Source organism: Mauremys mutica, chromosome 7 (assembly GCF_020497125.1).
Source record: "Mauremys mutica isolate MM-2020 ecotype Southern chromosome 7, ASM2049712v1, whole genome shotgun sequence".
In the NCBI taxonomy this organism is placed as follows: Eukaryota; Metazoa; Chordata; order Testudines; family Geoemydidae; genus Mauremys; species Mauremys mutica.
In genome coordinates this window covers 4,765,703-4,788,476 of record NC_059078.1, presented here as the reverse complement: position 1 = coordinate 4,788,476, position 22,774 = coordinate 4,765,703, and the positions used below count along the sequence as shown (strand labels likewise).

The 22,774-nt window shown below is 41.8% G+C and overlaps 1 protein-coding gene across 5 annotated transcripts in view; it reads left to right on the top strand.

Annotated features, from left to right (window-relative positions):
• The window catches only part of CADPS (calcium dependent secretion activator), a 356,811-nt gene that overhangs the window by 70,202 nt on the left and 263,835 nt on the right, over positions 1-22,774 (top strand). For 2 of the 5 annotated variants that reach the window (XM_045025308.1, XM_045025307.1), the window contains exon 2: positions 9,373-9,486. In XM_045025308.1, coding sequence (XP_044881243.1) covers positions 9,373-9,486 — 114 coding nt within the window. Of the gene's footprint in view, positions 1-9,372; positions 9,487-18,741; positions 18,772-20,441; positions 20,597-21,312; positions 21,384-22,774 lie in introns of those variants that run through there. The other 3 variants (XM_045025309.1, XM_045025312.1, XM_045025310.1) reach the window with 3 other exon arrangements.

Here is a 22,774-nt window from a genome sequence, read left to right as displayed (position 1 = left end):
TCTCAGAAAGAGTGTCTTTGTCCACCTGAGGGGGCAGTGGAAAGTCCCGCCACTGACTGAGCTGCGTCCATTTTCACGGACATCCATGTGCTAGTGTAACTGTAGACATTGATCCGGGGAGCTAGGACTGTGCTTTGCTGACCAAGCGCCTCCGCACCTTAATGGATTTTGTGGTCATTGAGCGGTTCGCTCAGGATCTGCTGTGCCAGCTATCTGCACAGAGCTGGGACAGCACACAGGGAGAACACACACACAGCTGAACATCTGATGACAAGGGCCATATTAGTACCTTAGATTTTCGGGAGTGGGGAAGGATAGTTCCATAAAAGAAATGCACCTTCTAACTACTCTGTGGGCTGCATCAGTTCCATTGACGGCTGCCTTACTTTGTGACTGATCTGTACGTACAGCTGTAGTTATGGGCAGGACTTCTTATATCCGCATTGATGGCAAATTATGGCTAGTCCCTGGCTCCATTACTATGTACGTGTTTTACTGTCTATGTTCTGACTGTCTAGTCCAGCGTGGCTTTTCTCTTAACTTCTCTGTTGGACGTAATCTGAACCAGCGTAACATTAGCCGCTCTCAGTTGGAGATTGTTTACTCCATGCACAAAGTGCATCGGCCAACGGGCTAGTGAATAAGGCTCTGACTTCTGGAGGTGCTGAGCACCTGAAGTTGTAGGTTCACAACACCTGTGAAAATCAAACCATCTGGGCCAGGTCATCTGCAGCTGAGGCCAGATTTGAAGGATGCTCAGCACCCAGCCATTCCCATTGTGATCCCCCCAGTGTGCTATGCTGACTTGAAAATTGGGCCCGGTGTGTCACTAGGAAATCCAGTACTAAACCGTATCAGCCGCTTTGCCTGAATTTCTCTCTCACTGCGATTCTGTGATAAGCACCACAAATAATGATGCTCTCTTGTAACTCAATACTGCATTTTACCCAATTATTGTTGTTGCAGTATTTTCTGTAGGGATTGCAGCATCTCATGGACATGTGAAGATAAAGAGCATGTCTTAGTCTGGCTTTTCAATTGCACCATGCCACATTCTGTAGGTCGTGGCATGCCAGATTTGAATAGCAGTGTGCTTTTGGTGTCAGTGTGGGGACAGGCCACTAAATACTGCTACTTCCTGTGACCTCTTGCGTGCAATAATTTCATTCTGCTTACCCTCACACGTGGAGATCTGAAACTGTTTTTAAAACAAAGAAGGTAAAAGCTGCAGAGCTTGGATCTAGGACTGAACTTCTCCAGAACTTGAGGTAGTTTCGATCTAGGCTTTTGGTTTGTGCCTCATCTGTATTATAGATTCTTTTAAATTGATATCAGTAATTTTATATTGAATTATCATTGTCTGACATACCCATAGTGATAAATGAACACTGCCTATTCTGCAGCAGAGCCGGCTTGTAGTGAACTCAAATATAATAACTCCATTGATAGTGAGGCATCTTGGAAGAGAAGTCCTGGATTGATTAAATAGATTGCAATATGCAATATGTAATTCTGCTTGCAGGGAAGCTATTTTTTTGAAAAATCACTTCCCTTTATGATGGTTCTGCTACGGATGAGTGTCCACCATTCATTGATTTGTGACCCTCAACTCTTCAACATATGACCCCAAATCAGTGTTGTGGCTCTGTGCGGCAGGTTTTGCATTTGGCTTTCTGAGTCAACTAAAAGATGCATAAAATCACATGTAGTCAGAGCTGCTAGCTAATTAGTCATCCTGTGGAGAATTCTGCATATTTCACTAAGGTCTGCTTAAGTTGAACTCATGAAATTTCATTCTTGATATGCTTAATGCACACAGAAACATACGTATAGCAAGTGCTCAGGGCTGAGTTGTTCCAACTGGGACACCCACATCTCATTTCTGGGGTCACTAAGCAAGTGTGTAGGACTAAATGTGTATATCTGGGCTAACTTACTTTAGAGAAGATGGTAGGAAGGCTTATGGTGGTAGAGCAGGTAACACACTCTTCTCAACCTATAGTCAATTCCATTTTTCCTGGATATGGATGTATGGTTCCAAGATCCAAACTGGGCATTTTGTACTTAGAATATTTTATAGCTGATATTTATTTTATTACATAAATGCACCATAAGATTAATGAGACATCTCATTCACATCTGAAAATCAATGTATGCAACTCCAGCAATCTACAATGTCTGTAAAGTGCAGCAGTGACTATTAGTGCTTTCCCTATCGCCGTCCAATAGTGCGAATTATCTAATGGTTGTGCATGTTCGTAGTAGTAGTGAATGCTCCAAAAAGGAGTAACGAGGGGCAAAAAAGTAAAGGAAGACTAATGAACATGGTAATAAGAAAACTCAGCTTGTCACTACTAAATATGGCCATCTATTTACTTCTCTTCTTACAATTCTGGCACACTTTCATAGAGCTACATTTGGATCCCATTAAATCTATTGAAGTTACAACCAGTTCAGTGGGGATGCACAGGTGCAACAGAGCAACACTTGACCAAAGTCCTGCCAAGACAGCAGAATGCTGATGTGAAGTATTGATTGAATCAGAGTTGTTTCAGTGGAGCAGTTATTCCGTTTTCATACCACTTGTAAGCACACTATGGAAGACAACTAAGTGAAAAATGCTCTTTCTGTATTGGCCTCTTCTAAGTCCCCCACTGGGTCTGCTCAGCGAGATAAGAGGTTATTTTTGTGCAGCTGATCATATTGCCTCTAAGAAATATGCCAAAATAACGTATCTGGACCCTGATTTCACAAAGCATTTAAATGTGCTTATTTTTAGCATAAATGGCCACATGGAAATCAGTGGCACTACTCATGTGCTTAAAGTTAAGCCTCTGCTTAAGTATTTAGTTGAATATGGACCTTAATGTTCAAGTCGGAAGTCTCTGGAGAGGCGCATTATAGGTTGGTTTAGATAGTGCTGCTGTTGAAATAAACCAGGGCCAGCAGATAAGTTTAGCAGATTCTTTTATTTTCTCAAACTTAATGGGGCTCTGCTGCTCACGCATGTTAGGCAACCTGATTAGGGACCTATAGTCAACAGGACTGCTGCTCACATGCTTTGCTGAATCAAGGCATACATTCCATGCATTATTTGGTTTGACTTATCTGATCCTGGAGAATCTGGCATTAAGCCTGGAATACTAGTTAGAATGTTTCCTTCCTGTCACCAAATTCTGCATTTTTAAAAATTAGTTAATACTGACCTTAGCATCTGAGCTCGGGAGGGGAGAGGGCATTTCCACATACGATCCATAAAAATTTTCAGAAGGTAGAAAATCCCACAGCCCTGCCCCACGCATGGCATTAAAGGGCTATTGACAGAGGGAGGTCAGCAGCTGTCCAAATGGCAGTTAATTAGCTCTTTGCTAATAGAAGTTGCTAGAACCAAGCAGGAACAGCAGGGCAGAGATTTCCTTCATTTACAATAATTATTTTGCCTTCCAGAAGGGCATCGTGCAGCAAAGCACTCTGCTGCCTGTAGGATCCAAATCTAGGCACTGAGCTCAGTCTCTAGAGCTGGAAATAATCTTGAGGAAGAATTCAACAAAAGGGTGATCTTGAAGTTACGGCACTGGATTGGGAACTGGGGAGATCTGGGTTCGATTCCTGGCTCTGCCATGCCTGCCCTATGTGACTGTGGCCAAGTTGTTTAGGGCCATCTGGGTTCACTTTTCACCTGGTCTAACTAGGACAGACTCCTGTGTGTGAACATGCTGGTTTGAGTTTGCTTTATTTCAGTGGAGCTTAAACTTGTTCAATTTAAGCTAAACCCAAGTAAGGCTGGGTTGAACTGAAATGAGTGTTCACACAGCCTTTTGCACCATCTTAAATTTGGTTTAAAGTCACACCTTGATTTAAACTGGTGCAACTCTGCATGCCGGCAAGCCCTCAGTTGCCCCATGCCTCAGTTCTCCATCTCTGAAATGGGGATAATAATCCTTCCTCTCGCCCACTCTTTGCCTGTTTTAGATTGTGAGCTCTTCAGGGCAGGACAGGTACTACCTTTTTTTTGTGTGTTTGTAGCAGCAGAGGGGCCTGGCTCTTGATGGTTTCCTCTAGGTGCTACTTTAATACAAATAATAAATATGCCACAACTCAAGTTAACGTTAAGCACCAAGGAACTGTGTCTAACAACCAACATAGGGAACTCGTGGTTGGGAGAATTTAAAAGGCGCATGCACAAAATCAAATACCCAAAGTGTGGTCAACTCAGGGTTTCCTTTCCCAGTGTGGATTGTGTTCAAACACATTCTCTTCTTTAGTTAGGCTTATGGCAGATGAAATTCCTTCACCGGTCATCTGTTTCCTTGGCACTGCAAAAGCTAAATAGAATATGAAAGCAATTTAATTTTCAGTTGGAAATTGACTTTTTCTTGATGATATTCATAGCTGTAGAAAGAGGAAAAAGATCAATAAACCAGTGCTATTTTGCAGCCTGGGGATAAAAATGAGAACATTAAGGTGCTATTAAGCAACACTGCACATGTGATGGGATTGAAAAAAAGGGGGCCTCCCTCCTCCCAACTGTGTGGTTTAAAGAAAACCAAACCCACAGCTCTAATAAGGAAATTTCCAATGATGCCTTTACACTGCCCTCTGGAGTAATTAACAATGCATGAGATGAATGCTGTTAGTCTCCAGAAATGTCAGGCAACATCACTCACTTTGAAGGCAGTTCAACCAATCTCCTGCATAAGTGTGGAGCAGAAACGACTTTTGTTTTGTAGTAATTAAACAGGCTTTTGGAAATTGCTGTGAGAGGTAATGTGCTACAAATTGAAAATTAATAAAAAGAGTTCTCTGACAAAATTATCTTAAAAAATACCAAACCGAACCAGTATGTGGCACTTGGTCCCCGCAAAATGCAACATGAAAAGTGAAGATGCATCACGTCAGGTATTTTCTAATCTCAGAATCTCTCTCCTCCAGGTACATCTTCCTCTGGTGTATCAGGATGTATATTTGGTATATTTGTCTGCTGAATTTTTCTTTTTTTAATGGCGTTTCTTGGTTCCTAACCTCTGTCTCCTGGAATAATTTCATTGTCCCTCACTGATGTTAATAACAGATTCCAGTTTAGTATCATCTACAATTTTAATCCATGTGCTGTTTATTAATAATCTGGAGGATGGGTAAAGAGTGAGAACCTTGAAGGTACATTGGCATCTAGGTTGTGATTTTAGCCACCACTGCAATTCCCCAGAGCTCCCACTCAACTGCCAGCAAAGCCTGTAAGCACCTAACCTCACTTGGTACCTAAGGTGTTTGTGTGGGGGGCAGAGGGACGGTGGGGGAGGGTTTCCTCTGAGCATGCACACTGCAAACTCAATCTAGGCACCCCAGGTATCTGTCTCCTGCCTGAGCATGTGCAGTACTGCCTTATGGTAGGTGTTCAGGCCATATTAGTACCTTAGATTTTGGAGTGTGGGGAAGGATAGTTCCATAAAAGAAATGCACCTTCTAAGTACTCTGTGAGCAGCATCAGTTCCACTGACCGCTGCCACCTATGCCCTGGAGCCATTACAAACCAGGGAAAAGAGGTGTTTGGCTCCCTAAGTCACAGGGGCCTGATCCAGTCGGCATGTTCAGAGGCTGCCTGCCAGATTGGGTCCTGCAGGTGAGTTCACACTACAGCTAGGAAGTGAGGGGGACAAGAAGGCAGAGCCTTATAACCTATAACCTAGTGGTTAGAGTACTCACTTGGGTTATGGGAGACCCCCTCGCCCTGGTTCAAGTCCCTCCTCCTCCTGAGGAGAAGGGGCTTGAACAGGGATCTGACACCTCTCAGGTGAGTGCTCTAAGCATTGGGTCTCCTTCAGTCTCTCCTATTGAAGCTGTTCCACTTTAATTAAACAATTGACTGATTAACTATTAATTGGGCCAGAGAAGGAGTTAGGATGACTCTGTAACTAGGGCCCTGCCACCTCCTGGGTGAGTACCCTGTCCACTAGGCTGAAGGTTACAAGGGAGTTTCTTCCATCCCCCCATTTTGTTTTGGACCCTATGCACAACTTAAGCAGCCAAATGGCTTCTCCCCCTGCCCCGGTCATGAATCATAGCAGAAATCGCCACCTCCCTGCAGCCTTGTCTTAGGCGCCTGTCTCTGGGAGAGGGGTGGGTCTTAGCGCACACCCCTCGTGTTGGCATCTCCCATTGGCAAGCTTAGGTGGCTCCCCGTCTAGTGTGCTGGCTTTGTGGGTCCCGTTCTTAGGCAGCTCTCGTGCTCTCCCCATTCATGGTGTAGGGGGCGTAACTCGGCTTTGTGGGGTGCAGGGGTGTTCCTCTGACTTTTCTAGGCACCTAGAAGATACGCCTTGCAACGCTGCACATAATAGCACCTAAGTCCCGTCATGGATCCCACCAATGTGCTTGATAGAAGGAGACCTACCAACGTTTCCCCTGGCGCTTTGCTAGTCTCGCCTCCCGCTTGCTCAGTATCTTTGTGGATGATCTTTTGGCCAGTTTTCAATCTATTTCTCAGTACTTCCATCCAAGTCAAACCAAACAAATTTGTCAAGCTTTGGAAATACTGTCTCAGGCCTGATGATGTAATGGGCTGCTGACAGAACTTGTTGCCAGCTTCAGCACTAGATTTTTTTTTTAAATAGGGTAACTAATAAATTTACCCAAGTTTGATTGAGTTTCCTTGAGAGCTGTGAACTCTGAATTGTCACTAGTGAGCTAACCAGGGACTGAATTTACCCATTTCAGCAGAACTCTCCACTGAACTTATTTTCACTCTATTACCAGTGTGGTAGGCTCTAGGTTGCTGCCTAACAGTACAGGGCTCCTGCTGACATGCTCAAATTTCAGGAGCTAGAACCCTGAGTAAATGGAGCTATTTTTGCAGATTTCAGGTCAGGTGCTCCAATCCCAAGGAATGAAAGGGTTTGTTGGGGCCTAATGGTTGTTCTTGTTTGTTAAAGACAAAGGCTAGGAAATACTAGACACCATGTATGTTGCTGTGTTTGAAGCAGGGTGGGCCAGCTGCTTATAGCTCCCCCTTCCCATCTCTCAAAGGGGGAAATGCAGATTTGTTTCTCATTTTCTTAAATAAGCAATGACATCCCTTGCATTACTTTTTTTGCAAAGCAACTTTCTGATAGCAGTAAAGTAAACCAAACTAGATAGTCACACTGCATTTCCTTTGCCCGTTCACCTTGTTCACCATGACATTCCAAAACTAATTACCGCCATTCACAATATTCCTTAGCTAACCACATTCGCACCTTGTGAGTTGTCATCTAGACCCGGTTATATTTATGTCCACATTTTCTAAGTGTTCCCGCACCTACGTTTTATCAACAGCTGTATCTAATGAGCCTTCATTACTTCTTAATAGTCTGTATTTCTCTGCCTTATTGTTATTTTGAAGAGAGATTTTAAAATCCAGTTTGGTAACTTGGCCATTTTAGAACCATCATTACTTTGATTTCCCTCTTACATGTTGAATCAGTCTGTTTTCTGAGTTGCAGTTCCTTCTCCCACTGATAGAGTTGCACAAACTCTTCTGATTCGTCTCAGTGCCTTTTGCTGGTAGTAACTCATTCTGCTTTTCATAATGTCCTTATCTTTTTTCTCTTCAAGACTTAATTAGTCACATACATTTTGTTTAGTTTGCTCTCCCTTATTTAGATTCTTTCTTCGCCTCAAATTCTGGAAAAGTCACCCAGGGATCTCAGCCTACCAACCGTCTGCTTCATAATGTTCCTGTTGCTCTTGTAATCATCATTGGACTCATCAGTGTGCACATGACATCTTAAGGAATCATCTCTCTGGATTTTAGTTTTTCCCTCACTAGTTTATATTATTCATTAAGAACATAAGAACGGCCACACTGGCTCAGACCAATGGCCATCTAGCCCATATCCTGTCTTCTGACAGTGGCCAGTGCCAGATGCTTCAGAGAAATGAACAGAACAGAGCAACTATTGAGTGATCCATCCTCTGTCATCCAGTCCCAACTTCTGGCAGAGGTTTAGGGACACTCAGAGCATGGGGTTGCATCCCTGACCTTTGGCTAATAGCCATTGATGGACCTGTCCTCCATGAATTTATCTAGTTCTTTTTTTAATCCAGATATATTCAGTGATTCCAGTTACACTTCAGCATTTATATTTACATTATTTCCAGTTAATCTTTCATTTCGCACACGTCTCACATTTGAATAAACCCAGTTTTGAAATGCTCTTTTATTATTGCCATATTCAGCTTTCGATGATATTCAGAAAGTAAAGGCAACAGTTGATTGCTTATACATGGCGTTAGTTACACAATATGTGGCAGGTCCTGGGGCTGCTCTACAAACAGATTTTTGTATCCATTTAACTCTGCTTAGACATGAATATAATTAAATCAATGCAACCCCATTAGTGTGGATTCAGTTATACTGGTAGAAAGGTGTTTATAGCTTGTTTCAGGGTACCAACTGGGATTTGGTTAACATTAGGGGTTGTACCAGTTTTAACCTCTGTATCTAAACTGGTAGTTAGAGCTGTACAAAAACGGTGTGCTGTTGCCTTAAGGCCAAAATAAGTCTGCTGTAAGCTTCCTATTGATGTCTTTGGGCCAGAATCAGTGGAACTATGCTGTGAACTGTGCTGTTAAAGTTGTGTCAGCTGTAGATCGATCAGAAATTGGTCTGACAGTTAAGATGCCTTGATCTGTGCTGATTTGGTATTCAGAGGGTGTGCAAAATAAATGTCATTTAAATGCTTTTTCTTTCAGCAGGTATCCGAGTTTAAAATTCTTGTCTAAACAAAGTTTATGGTCAAGCCTATTCTTTAACTTGGGTTGAAGGTGCAAAACTGCTTCTACAATAAGGGCTAAGTGGTGGTGCAAATTTGATCCTAAGTGGGCCAAATTGTATAACTATATTTCAACCAAAAAAATCCCACTTTCTTTCCTAGTCCAGGTCTAAGAGCACCCTTCTAACTCCAAGTGTAAATTATATTGTGGTTTTTGTCACCACTGAGCCTGGCCAGTATCCTGGGAGTCGGGGGAGAGTTAGTAGTTCTGTTCAGAAAATTCCCAGTTTGGAAGAGGTAGCAATTTGTCCGCATTTTGCGTTGGAAAGAAAATGTGGATGTAGTGGGTTGTTGCCCAGAATTATTTCAGATGTTCTTAGGAGTGGCCAACAGCATGAATATACTTGCCAGGATGAAGGTATTTGTATCTCATTCAACTTCTATTATTGCAACAGGCAAAAGACCATTTGGTAGAGGTGTGCCGCATGCTTTCACAAGGATGGAGCAAGGGTGACCAGCTGTTACAAGAGAGAATATTCTATAAGCTTATTTATTTGGTTATTTTAATTCCATAATTTCCATTTTGCTAACTAATCTCTTTTCATTTGAAATGTCTTTGCAGATAAGCAAGCAGCAGCTCCAGATAGTCAAGGATCGTTTCCAAGCATTTCTCAATGGAGAAACGCAGATTGTGGCTGATGAAGCTTTTATTAATGCAGTCCAGAGCTATTTCGAGGTAAGGCGTGATGGGGAGGCAATTGTTGGGCATTCCAGCGGACAATGATTTCTTATGAACAAGTGTCGCATGGCCCCTTCTGCATTAATAGTCCCATCCAAATCTCTTTGGATGAGCTCTGACAGCCAACAAGTAAACTCAGTGCTGTTTAAACCAATTCTCCCAAAATATTTTAAAGAAAATTAAATTACAGTTCAATAGTTAAATCATCTGTGCTAAGTTTAGTGCCGTGCTAAATGTGTACTCCTGCTTAATGTATCTAAATGCTTCATGTTCTTACTTTTGGGTTAAATTCTATCTGAATGGATACCTCCACGTTGCTGTTGAGGTCACTTGGGCCAAATTCTCCCTTCCATTCAGCCCGGTGGCATGTGTAGAGAAATATCGGGGATGAATGTAGCCCATGGGGATGACATGCAATGCAGAAAAGAGAAAATTTGGCTCTTTGAGGGTACTGTCATAATGTATGTGGTGACCCAACAAGAATAGCAAAGGCCTTGAAAAGCTTTACATATTGCAATAGAGGACATCATTGAAGTCTTTGCGCTTGTCGTTAGCAAGTAATCTGTGTCACCTCTATACTAGAGACAGCACCTCAAATGCTTCAGTAAAATTAGTCAAAAAGTAAAATTATAAATATTTTAGTGACAGCCACTAACTGAGGAGGGATGGATAGCTCAGTGGTTTGAGCATTGGCCTGCTAAACCCAGGGTTGTGAGTTCAATCCTTGAGGGGAACACTTAGGGATCTGGGGCAAAAATCAGTACTTGGTCCTGCTAGTGAAGGCAGGGGGCTGGACTCAATGACCTTTCAAGGTCCTTTCCAGTTCTAGGAGAGTGGTATATCTCCAATTATTACCTTTACACCTAAACCTGGTAAGTTGGCACTGTATGTCCTAGCAACAGGGCTAGCACAGACACTTGGCTAATATTAACATTACCTTTTAATTGCATGGTACTATGTTTACTTATTAACAAATATAGTGAATGACAAATAGTACTTAATAGTGCACTTACAATGCTCTCTGCAATTCAGAAAATGTTTTGTTGGGGGCATTTTAAGGCCGTAAAATCACATCTGTCCTTCCACTCCCTGCTAATATTTGTTCTAACTTGCTATTTATATATTAAAGGGACATTGACCAAGTTGGCTACTTCAAATTTCACTTACCTAATTTTTTTCTGTTAACAAATTTACATATCCTACTTTGTCGGCATATTCCCCAGACTACCAGCATATGCACTTTGCATATATGTATTGTTTGAACAGTAATTCATTCTTTGCATTTTTTTTCAACCAATCCAGTACTCCAGTTCTCATGAGCAACTCTGCAATAACTACAGCTGGTTCGTAATTATTTTGACAGAAAATGCAGTTTCTGCAAAATCAAAATTTTCCATTTGGAAAACTGACTTGGCCGAAATATTTCATTTTGGGTAGGTTCAACCCAAATTGGAACAGGTTAATTTAGACATGAATATAGTTAAATCAGTGCAACCCCATTAGTGTGGATTCAGTTATACTGTTCCAGGACAAGTAGGGACTAGCTTGCCTTAGCACCGCTGACCGGACTTTTAACAGCCCAGTCAGCAGTGCTGACTGGAGCTGCCAGGGTCCCTTTTTGACTGGGTGTTCCGGTCGAAAACCGGACACCTGGTCACCCTAATACAGAGAGACAGAGCACCAGGAAACAAGTGAGGCCATGTTGGTCAGCATGATAGACGGTGGTCTCAGCATACCAGCAACCTAACAAACCAGGGAACTGCATTTCCCTATCAGCACATTGCATTCTATTCCAACCCCCATTGTCAGGGCCGTCCATAGGATTTATGGTGCTCTACACAGTCTTATTAAACTGGTGCCCCTATGCCTGACTTGCTCTTAGCAACACAAAAATAAGCTTACAGTACTGGAAAACTTGCCCCATGCAGTTTAAACAAATTAAGCACACTATAATGCTGATGGACTATACTTGCACTAAAGAAATAGTGCTATAGAAAAAATTCTGATTTATTGAAATGATGCAAATTTAAAAAATTATATTTATTTGTCAACATTTTATTGGAAATTTCTATGAAGAGGTATTGAAACAAGGATTTGTTTTTAATTAAAAGCAATCTTTCTGGCTTTTTTTTGGCTTCAAAATCGGTAATAATGTCATCGTATGACAAAGACAAAGTGATGTCTTGTTTGCTTGCAAGAACAGCAAGACCAGTCAAGCATTACTGACTCATTTTAGAGCAGAGATAGTTTTTAATGAGCTTTAGTTTTGAGAAACTCCATTCTCCTGATGCTACTGTTACAGGAGTTGTCAGTAGAATATGAGTGGCAATGTACACATTAGGATATGTCAACAAGTTTCCTGGTATGAATAAACTGTACAATGTCTATCACCGGTTTTGCATGTGGCCACATTGATGACAATGTACTCAATTCTTCATATAGTTCAGGTCCATTTAAATCAAAACTATCACTGTGCTTCAGGAGGCTCTCTAGGTTCTTGCATTTCGTCATTAGCTGCTCTTGTTTTCCTATTTTGTTGAATTTAGTTATGCAATACAAAAATACAAACTGTTTATGGTGTGCTCGTAAGGTATTAAACCTTTTATCAATGGCAGATATTGCTTTATCCATCACATTAAAAAAGTCAACCTCAAATTTCTTTTCTGAATCTTCTATGGGCTCATCTGCTCCTTCATATTCCATTTGCCGATTTTTCCTCGAAACTCTTGTCCTGTTTGAACATGGAACTTTTGGTTCTAGACCAAGTGCCTCTGCAAACTCTCTTGCTGTAACCTGTGCTTCTTTGAATCCAGTTTATCTGTATTTCACTAAAAAGTCTTGTGTGATGTTTAGTAAGGTAAGTGTTGACTCAAGCTGCATTGCTGGACTCTGCATTATTTTGCTTACACTTGAGATTTTAACAAGAATGTCATAACAGATTACAACAGATGTTAGAAACTTGAAGCTGGCAATTTCAGAGGCCAATGACTGTGCTTCACTTTTAGCTTTTATATCCCTGGCTTCTTCCAAAATAGCAACCTGTGCTTCATAAACTTCCTCAGATTGATAGCTCAGTGTTTTCACACTTTCTGCTCTGCTTTCCCAGCGTGTCTCAGATAGAGGCTTAATCGTAATACCACTGACATGTGCTTTAAATATTTGAGTCTGGAGTCGGTGCTTGGGGTGGGGGCAGTGAGCCCCCACACACACCTATGAGCTGGACCTGCTGGCCGCTTCAGGGGTACAGCGTGTTTTGTTGAGTGGAATCTGAAAAGAGCACGTAAATGCGTTGCAGCAAACCAGAAAAAGAAATAGCTTCTACAGAAGACTAGGCCATATCACACCAAATCAAATTAAGGCTGTGGCATGCACATAGAACAAAAAAGGCTTGTGGATTTTCTGCCAGCAATCCAGCTTGCACACCAGTAATGCATCCTCTCATATTGGCGCCATTATCATAGCCTTCTCCTCTAATGTTCATTACGGACAATCCCATTCATTTTAGTTCATCAAGGAGAGCTTGAAAAAGTCCAGAACCTATAGGGTCCTCTACTTCTAAAAATGGGATAAATGATTCCTTAACTGTAATCTGTACTGAATCACTAATGTCGACAAATCTCACTACTAACAACATCTGTCCTTGATGACTTATGTCCGTGTTGCAATCTAGAATTACGGCAAAATATTTTGCCAAAGAAATCAATGAAACAATTTTGTCTCTCACTTTACCACTCATAAGCATGATCAGTTCATTTTGAATTCTTGGTCCCAAATAGTGGTCATGTATTTCATTTTCAGTTACTCTTAGGGAAATTTCCACTACATGCATCTGACAAAGTGGGTATTCACCCACAAAAGCTTATGCTCCAATACGTCTGTTAGTCTAAAAGGTGCCACAGGATTCTTTGTCGCTCTTTAGAGATGTTCATTCATCACAGTGTCAAATTTTCCCAGTAGTTGTACAAGGCCCCCAAAATTGCCATTTTTGGGCTGGTATAATTTCTCAAGGCTTCCTCTAAAAGCAAGATTGTTTGTTGATAGATATTCAACAATAGATAATAGATGTTCAAGAACACAACGCCAATGCTGTTTCTCTGACTCCAGCAATCTATGATTTGAGGCATCAAGAGTTGTCTGATTTTTTTTTAACCTTACGCTCAGCTCACACCATTCGTGCATACTTTCAATGTGGGCTTGTGCCTTTTCATGTTGCGGTAATGTGTGAATAAGATTTTGCCAATCATTAATACCCATGGTTGCTATGTTAAAATCCAACCGTTGAAAATCTTGCATGGGAAACAAAATACAGCATCCTTGCATTTAGAGAACACAAGCCACCCTCTGTTAACAATTTCACCGTTAGAAAGTATTTTGTAGTAATTGTTTTCTGTGATTTTTCCTACCTCTAATGTCTTTAGGATATTCAAGACCTTCTGTTCTCACAGGGCCTTTCTCAAGTATAATGGCGCGTAATTCATTGTTTAAAGATTGTGGCCATGCGTCAATGTCATCTATATCCCACTCTAGTACAGTTTCAACTGTTGTAATTTCTTGTTTTGTGTCTGCAGCTGTTTCAAACGATTGTTCCGTATTTTGTTGAGTTTCTTGTGCTTCATCTGAATACAAATTTTCTTCAGCAGTTACTTGATGAACTTGATAAACTTTGTTGTTTTCATGATGTACAAACCTTAAGCAAAGACAGGTTTTATACGTGTATAGCTAATTCTATTTTATCTTTCCATTTTCTTTTTTGTGAAAGTTGTTTTTGATATGACATAATTTATAAAGGTGTTTTTTAAAGAAATAACTGTTTAAATTATTTTCAGATTATCAGAAATATTATTTAAAATAAGTAGTATAGGATAGCCATGAGTCTGTGACCTTGAGCTAGTGTGGAAACACCTCAAAGGCGCTCCACCCTGACAAGAGAGTTGGAAACCCATGTCATTTTTACAAAGTCACTTTTTAGTTTTAAATGTGTAGTGGGCATCAGTCTTAATGTTAGTTACAACTCTATATCAACCTTATACTGTAAATAGCTCAATGGCATTGTTCAGTTTAATAAGCTGGGTTTCCAAGTAGTGGGAAAATAGGACCCTAGTTTTATTCCTAGGTAAAGCATAAAGTGACCAAAATGAAGCCAGCACAGAATCATCTCAACTAGATTAAGGTAGGACAGAAATGTTACAGAAGTCCTGTGCACTAAAATTAGAGCAGCATGGACAGAGACAAGCTAATTTCTTTTTCCAACCTAATGTGCCCTTGTTACAGAAGGACCCTCTCCAGGTTTTGTTATTCATCCTTTCTGATAAACAATGTCAATTATGATGCTGATCTTCCATCACCGGTTCATTTTACATAGACAACTGAGTAATCAGATGATGATAACTTCTGATCACTTGCGATCTTGACTAAGATATCAAAATAGTGTGCTAGCAACATGACTGCCTGAAGAGTCACTCCTTTCCATCAAGAGCTTATTCAGAAAAAAATATTCTTTTGAGATATTTCTGTGTTGCCCCACACCTCTAAGTTCTCCCTGTTCATACGTCTGACCTTAACATTGTCCAGTCCTTAAATTGTGCCTTATTTTTGTTTGGAAAGATGTTAGCAATAGCAGCACACTGCCAGAAATACAGGATAAATCACTGCCTCTAAAGTTCCATCAAAAACTGACATTTTCACAGCTCTAGCATATTCTGCGGCACAGATTCTTCCCAAGGAAGTCTCCCTTGCCTTTTTAACTTATATTAACCAGGCATATACTTGATGAAAGTTGGACAAAACATTGTGAAAACTTAAGACATTGGCTGTCCAACCTCTGGGCTGGCAAAAACTATACTGACTCACTGGAAAAAAGAAGCAAGAGAATCTTAGTACGACATGTGGTCACTCTCTACACTGGTAAGGAGCTAAGCATCTTACAGTTGTTCAAGGACTCTCTTTAGCAGTAACATGACTATAGGAAAGCCTGTCAAAATTCTTTGTTTCTCTGATGAAAACTAGCCCACTCCCTCCCCCAAACCAAATCTGTCACAAATAATTGTCAACAACTTAATTTTCTGGTTTTGGCTAATATATTGATTTAAGATATATATATAGAAATTGGATTCAGGATTGTTAGCATTTCTGGCAAACAAAGCTGTAAAATGACAATCTAACATGATTTTGATAAAGGTATTTAAAATGCCACCAAGACTCTGGCAAAAAAAAAAAGAAAAAAAAAAAAAGGAAAAACCGGTCCATTTTGAACCCTGCACAAAACATAAGGTTGGGGAAAAAAATGCTTGAAGCTGATCAATGGCAACACAGTCCTGCTTTCATGGTTGGCTCACCCCCAGCCTGCTGGTCCAACAGCTGCAGTAGAGGAGGAAATAGGTGGAAAGCCGCGGGACCCCAAAATCCATCTTTTGGGGTGCAGAGTGGCAGCAGCAGCAAATCTTCAGGTCAGGTCACACCATCGGGCACTGCTGCCAGCACCACGGTGAAGTGCAGCATTTCAGGGATGGGGGACCCATGAGGCCGTGGGGTGGACCACTGCCGCGCCTGCCGGGTGTGAGACTCTCCCCAGCCCAGCCAGCTTTGCACATTCTTCTTCCTACATCAGTGGAAGGGGGTTTTCCATCGATGTAGTTAATCCACCTCTCCAAGAGGTGGCAGCTAGGTCATGGAGGAACTCTTCCGTTGACCAAGCTCATCTACAATGAGGGTTAGGTCAATCTAACTACATCATACGGGGCATAAAATTTTTCATAGCCTTACCACTGTAGCCAGGCTGATCTAATTTTCAGATGCAAAGCAGATCTCAGAAATTTAGTAAGAGACAGATCCGTGGAACTGGCTTCAGTTTGGCAGCCTATAGGTGTGGTGACTGGGCCTGAATCTCATCTCGCACTGGTTTTACATCAAGCAAATCCATCATCTCCTGCTGCTCTCATCAGGCCTGGTTCTCCTTTTGCCTAAAGGAGTGTACTTTACCTGCTGAGGGGACATGAGGTGTGGGCGTAGCGGTGATACTCACTAAATCTGTCATCATATAGCCTACAAAATGTTCACTTATTTGTTTTCTCCAGCCACACCCTCCTTCCTGCTTCCTCTGAGCGAAAGTTACTTCTTATACACACTAATGGCCTTTTACTGAAAATCAGTGGCAAAATTCCCATAGAATTCAGTGGCATAGGAACAGACCCTCAGGGAATATCAGAACAATGCAGGTTACACTGCTTTATCAGTTACACTTAAAGTGTAAAGTGGGCTGATCAGAAGATGAATGTAACATGCATCCTTCTTCCTTTTTTCCTTTTCAAAAACCATCCCCGCTTTTCCAGGAAAATATGTAAGATTCTATAATGGGGATTGCTGTGTTTTTATATTTCTCTGAACGCTTGAAATTGCCTTGATGGATGCAAGATTCCACAGATACTTCCCAAGAAAGTTAGTTTGATCTTACATGGGTTTAATAGTTCAGTTGTTTCTATGTTGCCCAGTGGCCTCACAATGATCTAGTGGCACAATTATTGATTAGGAGTCCAATTAATGTAATAGTAAACAGTATGATGTGGCTGCCCTGGTTGATCCAAAGTGTTTTCCTTGCAATGAGCTTTCTAATTGGTTACTCTGTTGCATTTCAGAACACTTTTATATACAGTCCCTAAGAAACCAAAAACTACTCAGTGGGGTTAATATCAGTTATTTTGAGTAGATTACAAAAATGACTTGGATTTAGTCTGAGAGATACAATTTTGAGTCTTCTGTTGTATTAAATGGAGAGTTGAAAATTGCCTTATAACTGAGCGACCATATCGCATATAGTAACTTTAATAAGGCATCCCTTCAGCAAATGTGTATTGGATAATGGGGTTGTTTTTTCCAGTTTTCAAATGATCAAAAGCAGCTGGAAGGCAATAAAAGAATTCATGTGAAACTGGGGATGAGTTCACCCAATAATATTCAAACATTTAATGCATATCATTTGCACAATTCCAAGGCCATAAATCATAATTAAGAAACATACTTCTCTAATTATGTTCCTTTTTAAAGAAAAGTAATATTTTGGCAATTAACTAGATTTGGTAATGAATAGTCTTCATTGTACTAATTACTTTGTAGGACGAATCACCATTAAATCTGTAGTTGTTGACATGCTGTTGTCATTTAGCACAGTGAATGTCTTTATAACCTCACTTTGTACATTTCAGTCTAGCGATAAACCAGGGCACAATTCCGTATTTACATCCACATGCAGAATTTATATGAATAGTTGTGTCAAAATACACAATGATGCAAAGCTGAGAGTGTTTGTATTGTCCAACCTCCATACCCCTGAGGGCTGTTAATTCAAGGATGTAGGCAGATCAAATATGTCAAGGTAAACGCACGGAGAGAGACCCTCTAACCATAGAAGACTCGAGAGGTCAAAATCAGCATCCTGAGTTGCTGCTGGAAATGAATTGTAAGCAAGTGCAGATGCCATAATGTACAGTGAATGTCGTGCTCTCTGAGGAATATCACTGTGACTGGGCAGTCACAGTCTCCTCCTTGCTGGAGTTTGAGTGGTTATTCAGGTGAATTTTGGATTATTGGCAAGAATTTCACATTTTCATCCTGAATGAATGGTCTCTGGGTACTGTTACAGGAGTTTTCTGTCTCTATATATTGTAGATTGCCACGGACTCGCAGGGGCGAAAGAAAATGCAGGCCTGTTACTTACCAGGCTGCACGTGGCAACAGACTATATTGGTAAGGGATGCAAGGAGAGTGTGGGTCACGATGCAAACTGCAGACACACACACACACACTAAACTTAATCAATTTAAAAGTTTTATTGGGGATAATTACAAGGGGTAAGGGAGCAGTGGATGATTAGCTAATAGAGTTAATGAAACTTAAAACACACAATGACTAAAATATCTACTAACAATATTTATAAACAAAGATGCAGCATTTAGTAATAACTGATACTTACAAATACAAACCAACGCATAACGACCGGCAAACGTAGAAGCTCTGTTTGAAACACGTGAGCTGAGAGAGAGGCTTCAAGGTGATCAGGCTCGGTTACGGGCATACACAGGATACACGGGTATACACAGGATTCGTTTTTCTTTCTCCTCTCCCTGCCTGCACATGGCAGGCAGGCCATAAAGTACCCACTATGACATCATAGAAGTGTCATAGGGGACGGGGCCCAAAACCTGTTTGTGTTCGTTTCTGATTGGCACAAGCGAAGTTAACACCATGTAGGGGAGCAGGTGCCTTAAAGTCTGGCTTCGCCCCCAAAAGGTGAGGAAATGCATATTGTCTTAGAATGCGTTCAACACTGATTGACAAAAGAAGAGGCCAGGGCAATACCGGTATGGGCAAGTTTTTCAGGATGCAGACAGGAACTCATCTCAACATATATGTAAATAGTTAGATTAGCTGGAACATACAGCTCTGGTCATAGCTTTTGGAGGACCACTGAAACTTCTTGTGCACTGCAAATGGCTTTCTTTGTGCAGCTCTTAACACAGACTTTCATACCCTTCCTCCGAAGGGAAGAAGTACTTGTCAGAAGGGAGATTGATTTATCTGAGCAGTGTCATTTATTTTTGTCAACCTTCCTGCCAATCGTCTTTCTCTCTCCGAGCTATTCACCATAAAAGGTGAAGATCTAGAATGGTTTGTAAACTGTGGGAGTGGAGAAAAATTCAGTGGTAAAACCTTGAAGAGAATTTAAACTCTCATGCATGATAGCAAAGGGCAGCAACTGCCGTTGTGCGGGAAAACACATAATTCATCGCTGGTTTAGCTTTGCTGAATTGCTCTAATGGTCCCAGCTTGTCTCTTTTCTCTAGGCAGGTAGGAAGCAGAGAGTAATTTTCATACCTCATCCAAAAGGGGATTGCCAGTTTATCACTGCTTCATCGAACACGTGCTCTTGGAGAGAATGTTTCCAAGATGGCAGTGAGATTTAAGACACGCTTAACTGATTTACTTAGATGGGACTGACTGTGAGGGGAAAAAACAGACTATTTAAACCCAGCTGGGGGGGAAATGAAGGGGGAAAGATGCTGTGAAGTTATTTGCAGTTTCTCTCCACTTCTTTGTTGAAATCTTGTTCTGACCAGCTTCTGCATACAGTAGATTTTGCTTATTAGCAGCTCCTCATTTGCCAGCAAAAGGTTGCCATTATCCTGCAGTTGCTGATAAGGAGAAGGCAGACTTGTGAGGCTGCAGCTGGGGGAAGAAGCCCTGGGATATGCCTCTCCTCCCTGCAGCCATGCAAACCTGCCTGCTGGCAGGACAGCATCGGGGAGGTGACTGCAGTCTGGATGTTTGAGCTTTCTGCAGAGAGCTGGGGCCAATGGAGCTGTATGGTACCTCTCCCTGCACTCTCTGGGGTCAGGGCTCAGCACGTCCCAGCACTTCCTTCCCTGGCTGCAGCCCCAGAGAGCGCAGGAGAAATACCATGCAGCTCTGGAATCCGGACTGCATCATCCCTTGTCCTTGCTACTGCTCTTCCCACAGCTTCCTCCCCCGCCTGCAACTCCTGTGTCCCTGTGTGCAGGCAGGTTTGTGGAGCTGCAGCCCTAGAAGGAAGCACTGGGACAAGCCGAGCACTAGCTGCAGGCAGGTTTGCAGGGCTGCAGCCAGGGAAGGCACTTCCTTCCCTGATGGCATCTGTGCAAATATGCCTGCACCTTGGGCTTTTCTTCCAAAACAACTTTTCAGTAAGTGGCTTGCAGTTGCCAATATCTGAATCCCTTTCCCATTAAAGTCAATGGGCAGGATTGGTTCCCGGCAAAATGTTGCTATTAACTGGAAATTGTTAATATTGAGGCTGCTATTAAGTGGAATCTACCGTACTTGTGCCCTATGTAAAAATGTATTTTTTTAGCCTCTAATAATTTAACTTCCAGCAAACACTTGAACAAAACCTACAGAACTGAAACCCCTTTGTTCCTTTGCAGATAGGCACCCACATGGGTTCCACTGATGCGGCCATACTGCTAAAGTGAGAGCAAAGAACCAGTCATGGACATCTACTACATTTCACATAATCTATTGCTGTGCTCTGGTACTGCAGGCTTTAACCTTCTGTACAAAAAACCCCTTGTTCATGCAGGTAATTCGCTGTCTATTGTCCCTACAAAGGAAGGCAGTTCCTCCCTCTGGCCATCCTGACTAACAGGGCAGATGAGAAGTGTACCTAGGAAATAGGTTTTCCACACACCCCTCCCCAAATCTGATCACTGGTACCCCTTTCAGGTAGGGTTAATGCAATGATGCCCAGACCTCTTGGGTTATTGCCGCATACCAGTCTGCCAGGCAAGCACCTCTCTGACACCTGGGGTAGATGCAGTTGAATGTCAAACTGACTTGAAACAAAATGTTTCAACATCTCCAAGCTGCAATTTTTCAGAATTTTGTTATGCAAAAAATTTCAATACTTTAGTTTTTGTTTTCATCCCAAATTAGGGTGAAAACAAAGGTTGAAATAGAAAAATTGCCTGTGAGGTACAAATTTCAATTTTTTTACTCCGCTTTACTCATGGTTTGGTCAAGATTTGCAGAAGGCTAATCTCATGGCAAGTAGGAGCTGTGAAGCATTGACTGGGAGTGAGGAAACTAGTGCGGGGATATCCAGCACACAGGTCAGTCCTTTAAATGCAGGATGTGTTTATCAAATAGCTAATTGAGCAACACAAAACTCACTGATAGTAAAGAATTTATGAAGGCTACATTCAAAACTTATGAACCATGTAAGGAAGAATTCTAATCGAATGATGCATGTCACTTTCAATTCACTGTCAAATCTGCTTGCTATATTTTTGTTAACAGGGCCTCAGAGAGTACAGCAGAAAATAAGATTCAAACCTTTGAATGTAGTTTCCACACCGTAATGTGACTTGGTAAGCCCCAGACTGGAATACAATGGAATTTGTCAGAAGTGTACAAAATGCATTCTTAATATTCAGGTTGCCTTGGAACTGGATCCTAAAATAAACTGGCTGTCTGGGATATTCTTTGTTTGAAAGTTGGCAGGCACCTTCTTAATATACAAAACTAGCCTGTATTTCATGACGTCTGAAAAAGACATCTAGACCCACATCTTCAGAGGTATTGAGCCACAATCCTTTGAAGATCTGGATCATAGTAGAATCATAGAATACAAGGGTTGGAAGGGACCTCAGGAGGTATCTAGTCCAACCCCCTGCTCAAAGCAGGACCAACCCCAACTAAATCATCCCAGCCAGGGCTTTGTCAAGCTGGGTCTTAAAAACTTCTACAGAAGGAGATTCCACCACCTCCCTAGGTAACCCATTCCAGTGCTTCACCACCCTTCTAGTGAAAAAGTTTTTCCTAATATCCAACGTAAACCTTCCCCACTGCAACTTGAGACCATTAGTCCTTGTTCTGTCATCTGGTACCACTGAGAACAGTCTAGATCCATCCTCTTTGGAACTCCCTTTCAGGTAGTTGAAAGCAGCTATCAAATCCCCCCTCATTCTTCTCTTCTGCAGACTAAACAATCCCAGTTACCTCAGCCTCTCCTCATAAGTCATGTGCTCCAGCCCCCTAATCATTTGTGTTGCCCTCCGCTGGACTCTTTCCAATTTTTCCACATCCTTCTTGTAGTGTGGGGCCCAAAACTGGACACAGTACTCCAGATGAGGCCTCACCAATGTCAAATAGAGGAGGATGATCACATCCCTCGATCTGCTGGCAATGCCCCTACTTATACAGCCCAAAATGCCATTAGCCTTCTTGGCAACAAGAGCACACTGTCGACTCATATCCAGCTTCTTGTCCACTGTAACCCGTAGGTTCTTTTCTGCAGCACTGCTGCCTAGCCATTCGGTCCCTAGTCTGTAGCAGTGCATGGGATTCTTTCGTCCTAAGTGCAGAACTCTGCACTTGTCTTGTTGAACCTCATCAGGTTTCTTTTGGCCCAATCCTCTAATTTGTCTAGGTCCCTCTGTATCCTATCCCTACCCTCCAGCATATCTACCACTCCTCCCAGTTTAGTGTCATCTGCAAACTTGCCGAGAGTGCAGTCCACGCCATCCTCCAGATCATTAATGAAGATATTAAACAAAACCAGCCCCAGGACCGACCGTTGGGGCACTCGGCTTGATACCAGCTGCCATTGATCACTACCCGTTGAGCCTGACGATCTAGCCAGCTTTCTATCCAACTTATAGTCCATTCATCCAGCCCATATGTCTTTAACTTGCTGGCAAAAATACTGTGGGAGACCATATCAAAAGCTTTGCTAAAGTCAAGGAATAACACATCCACT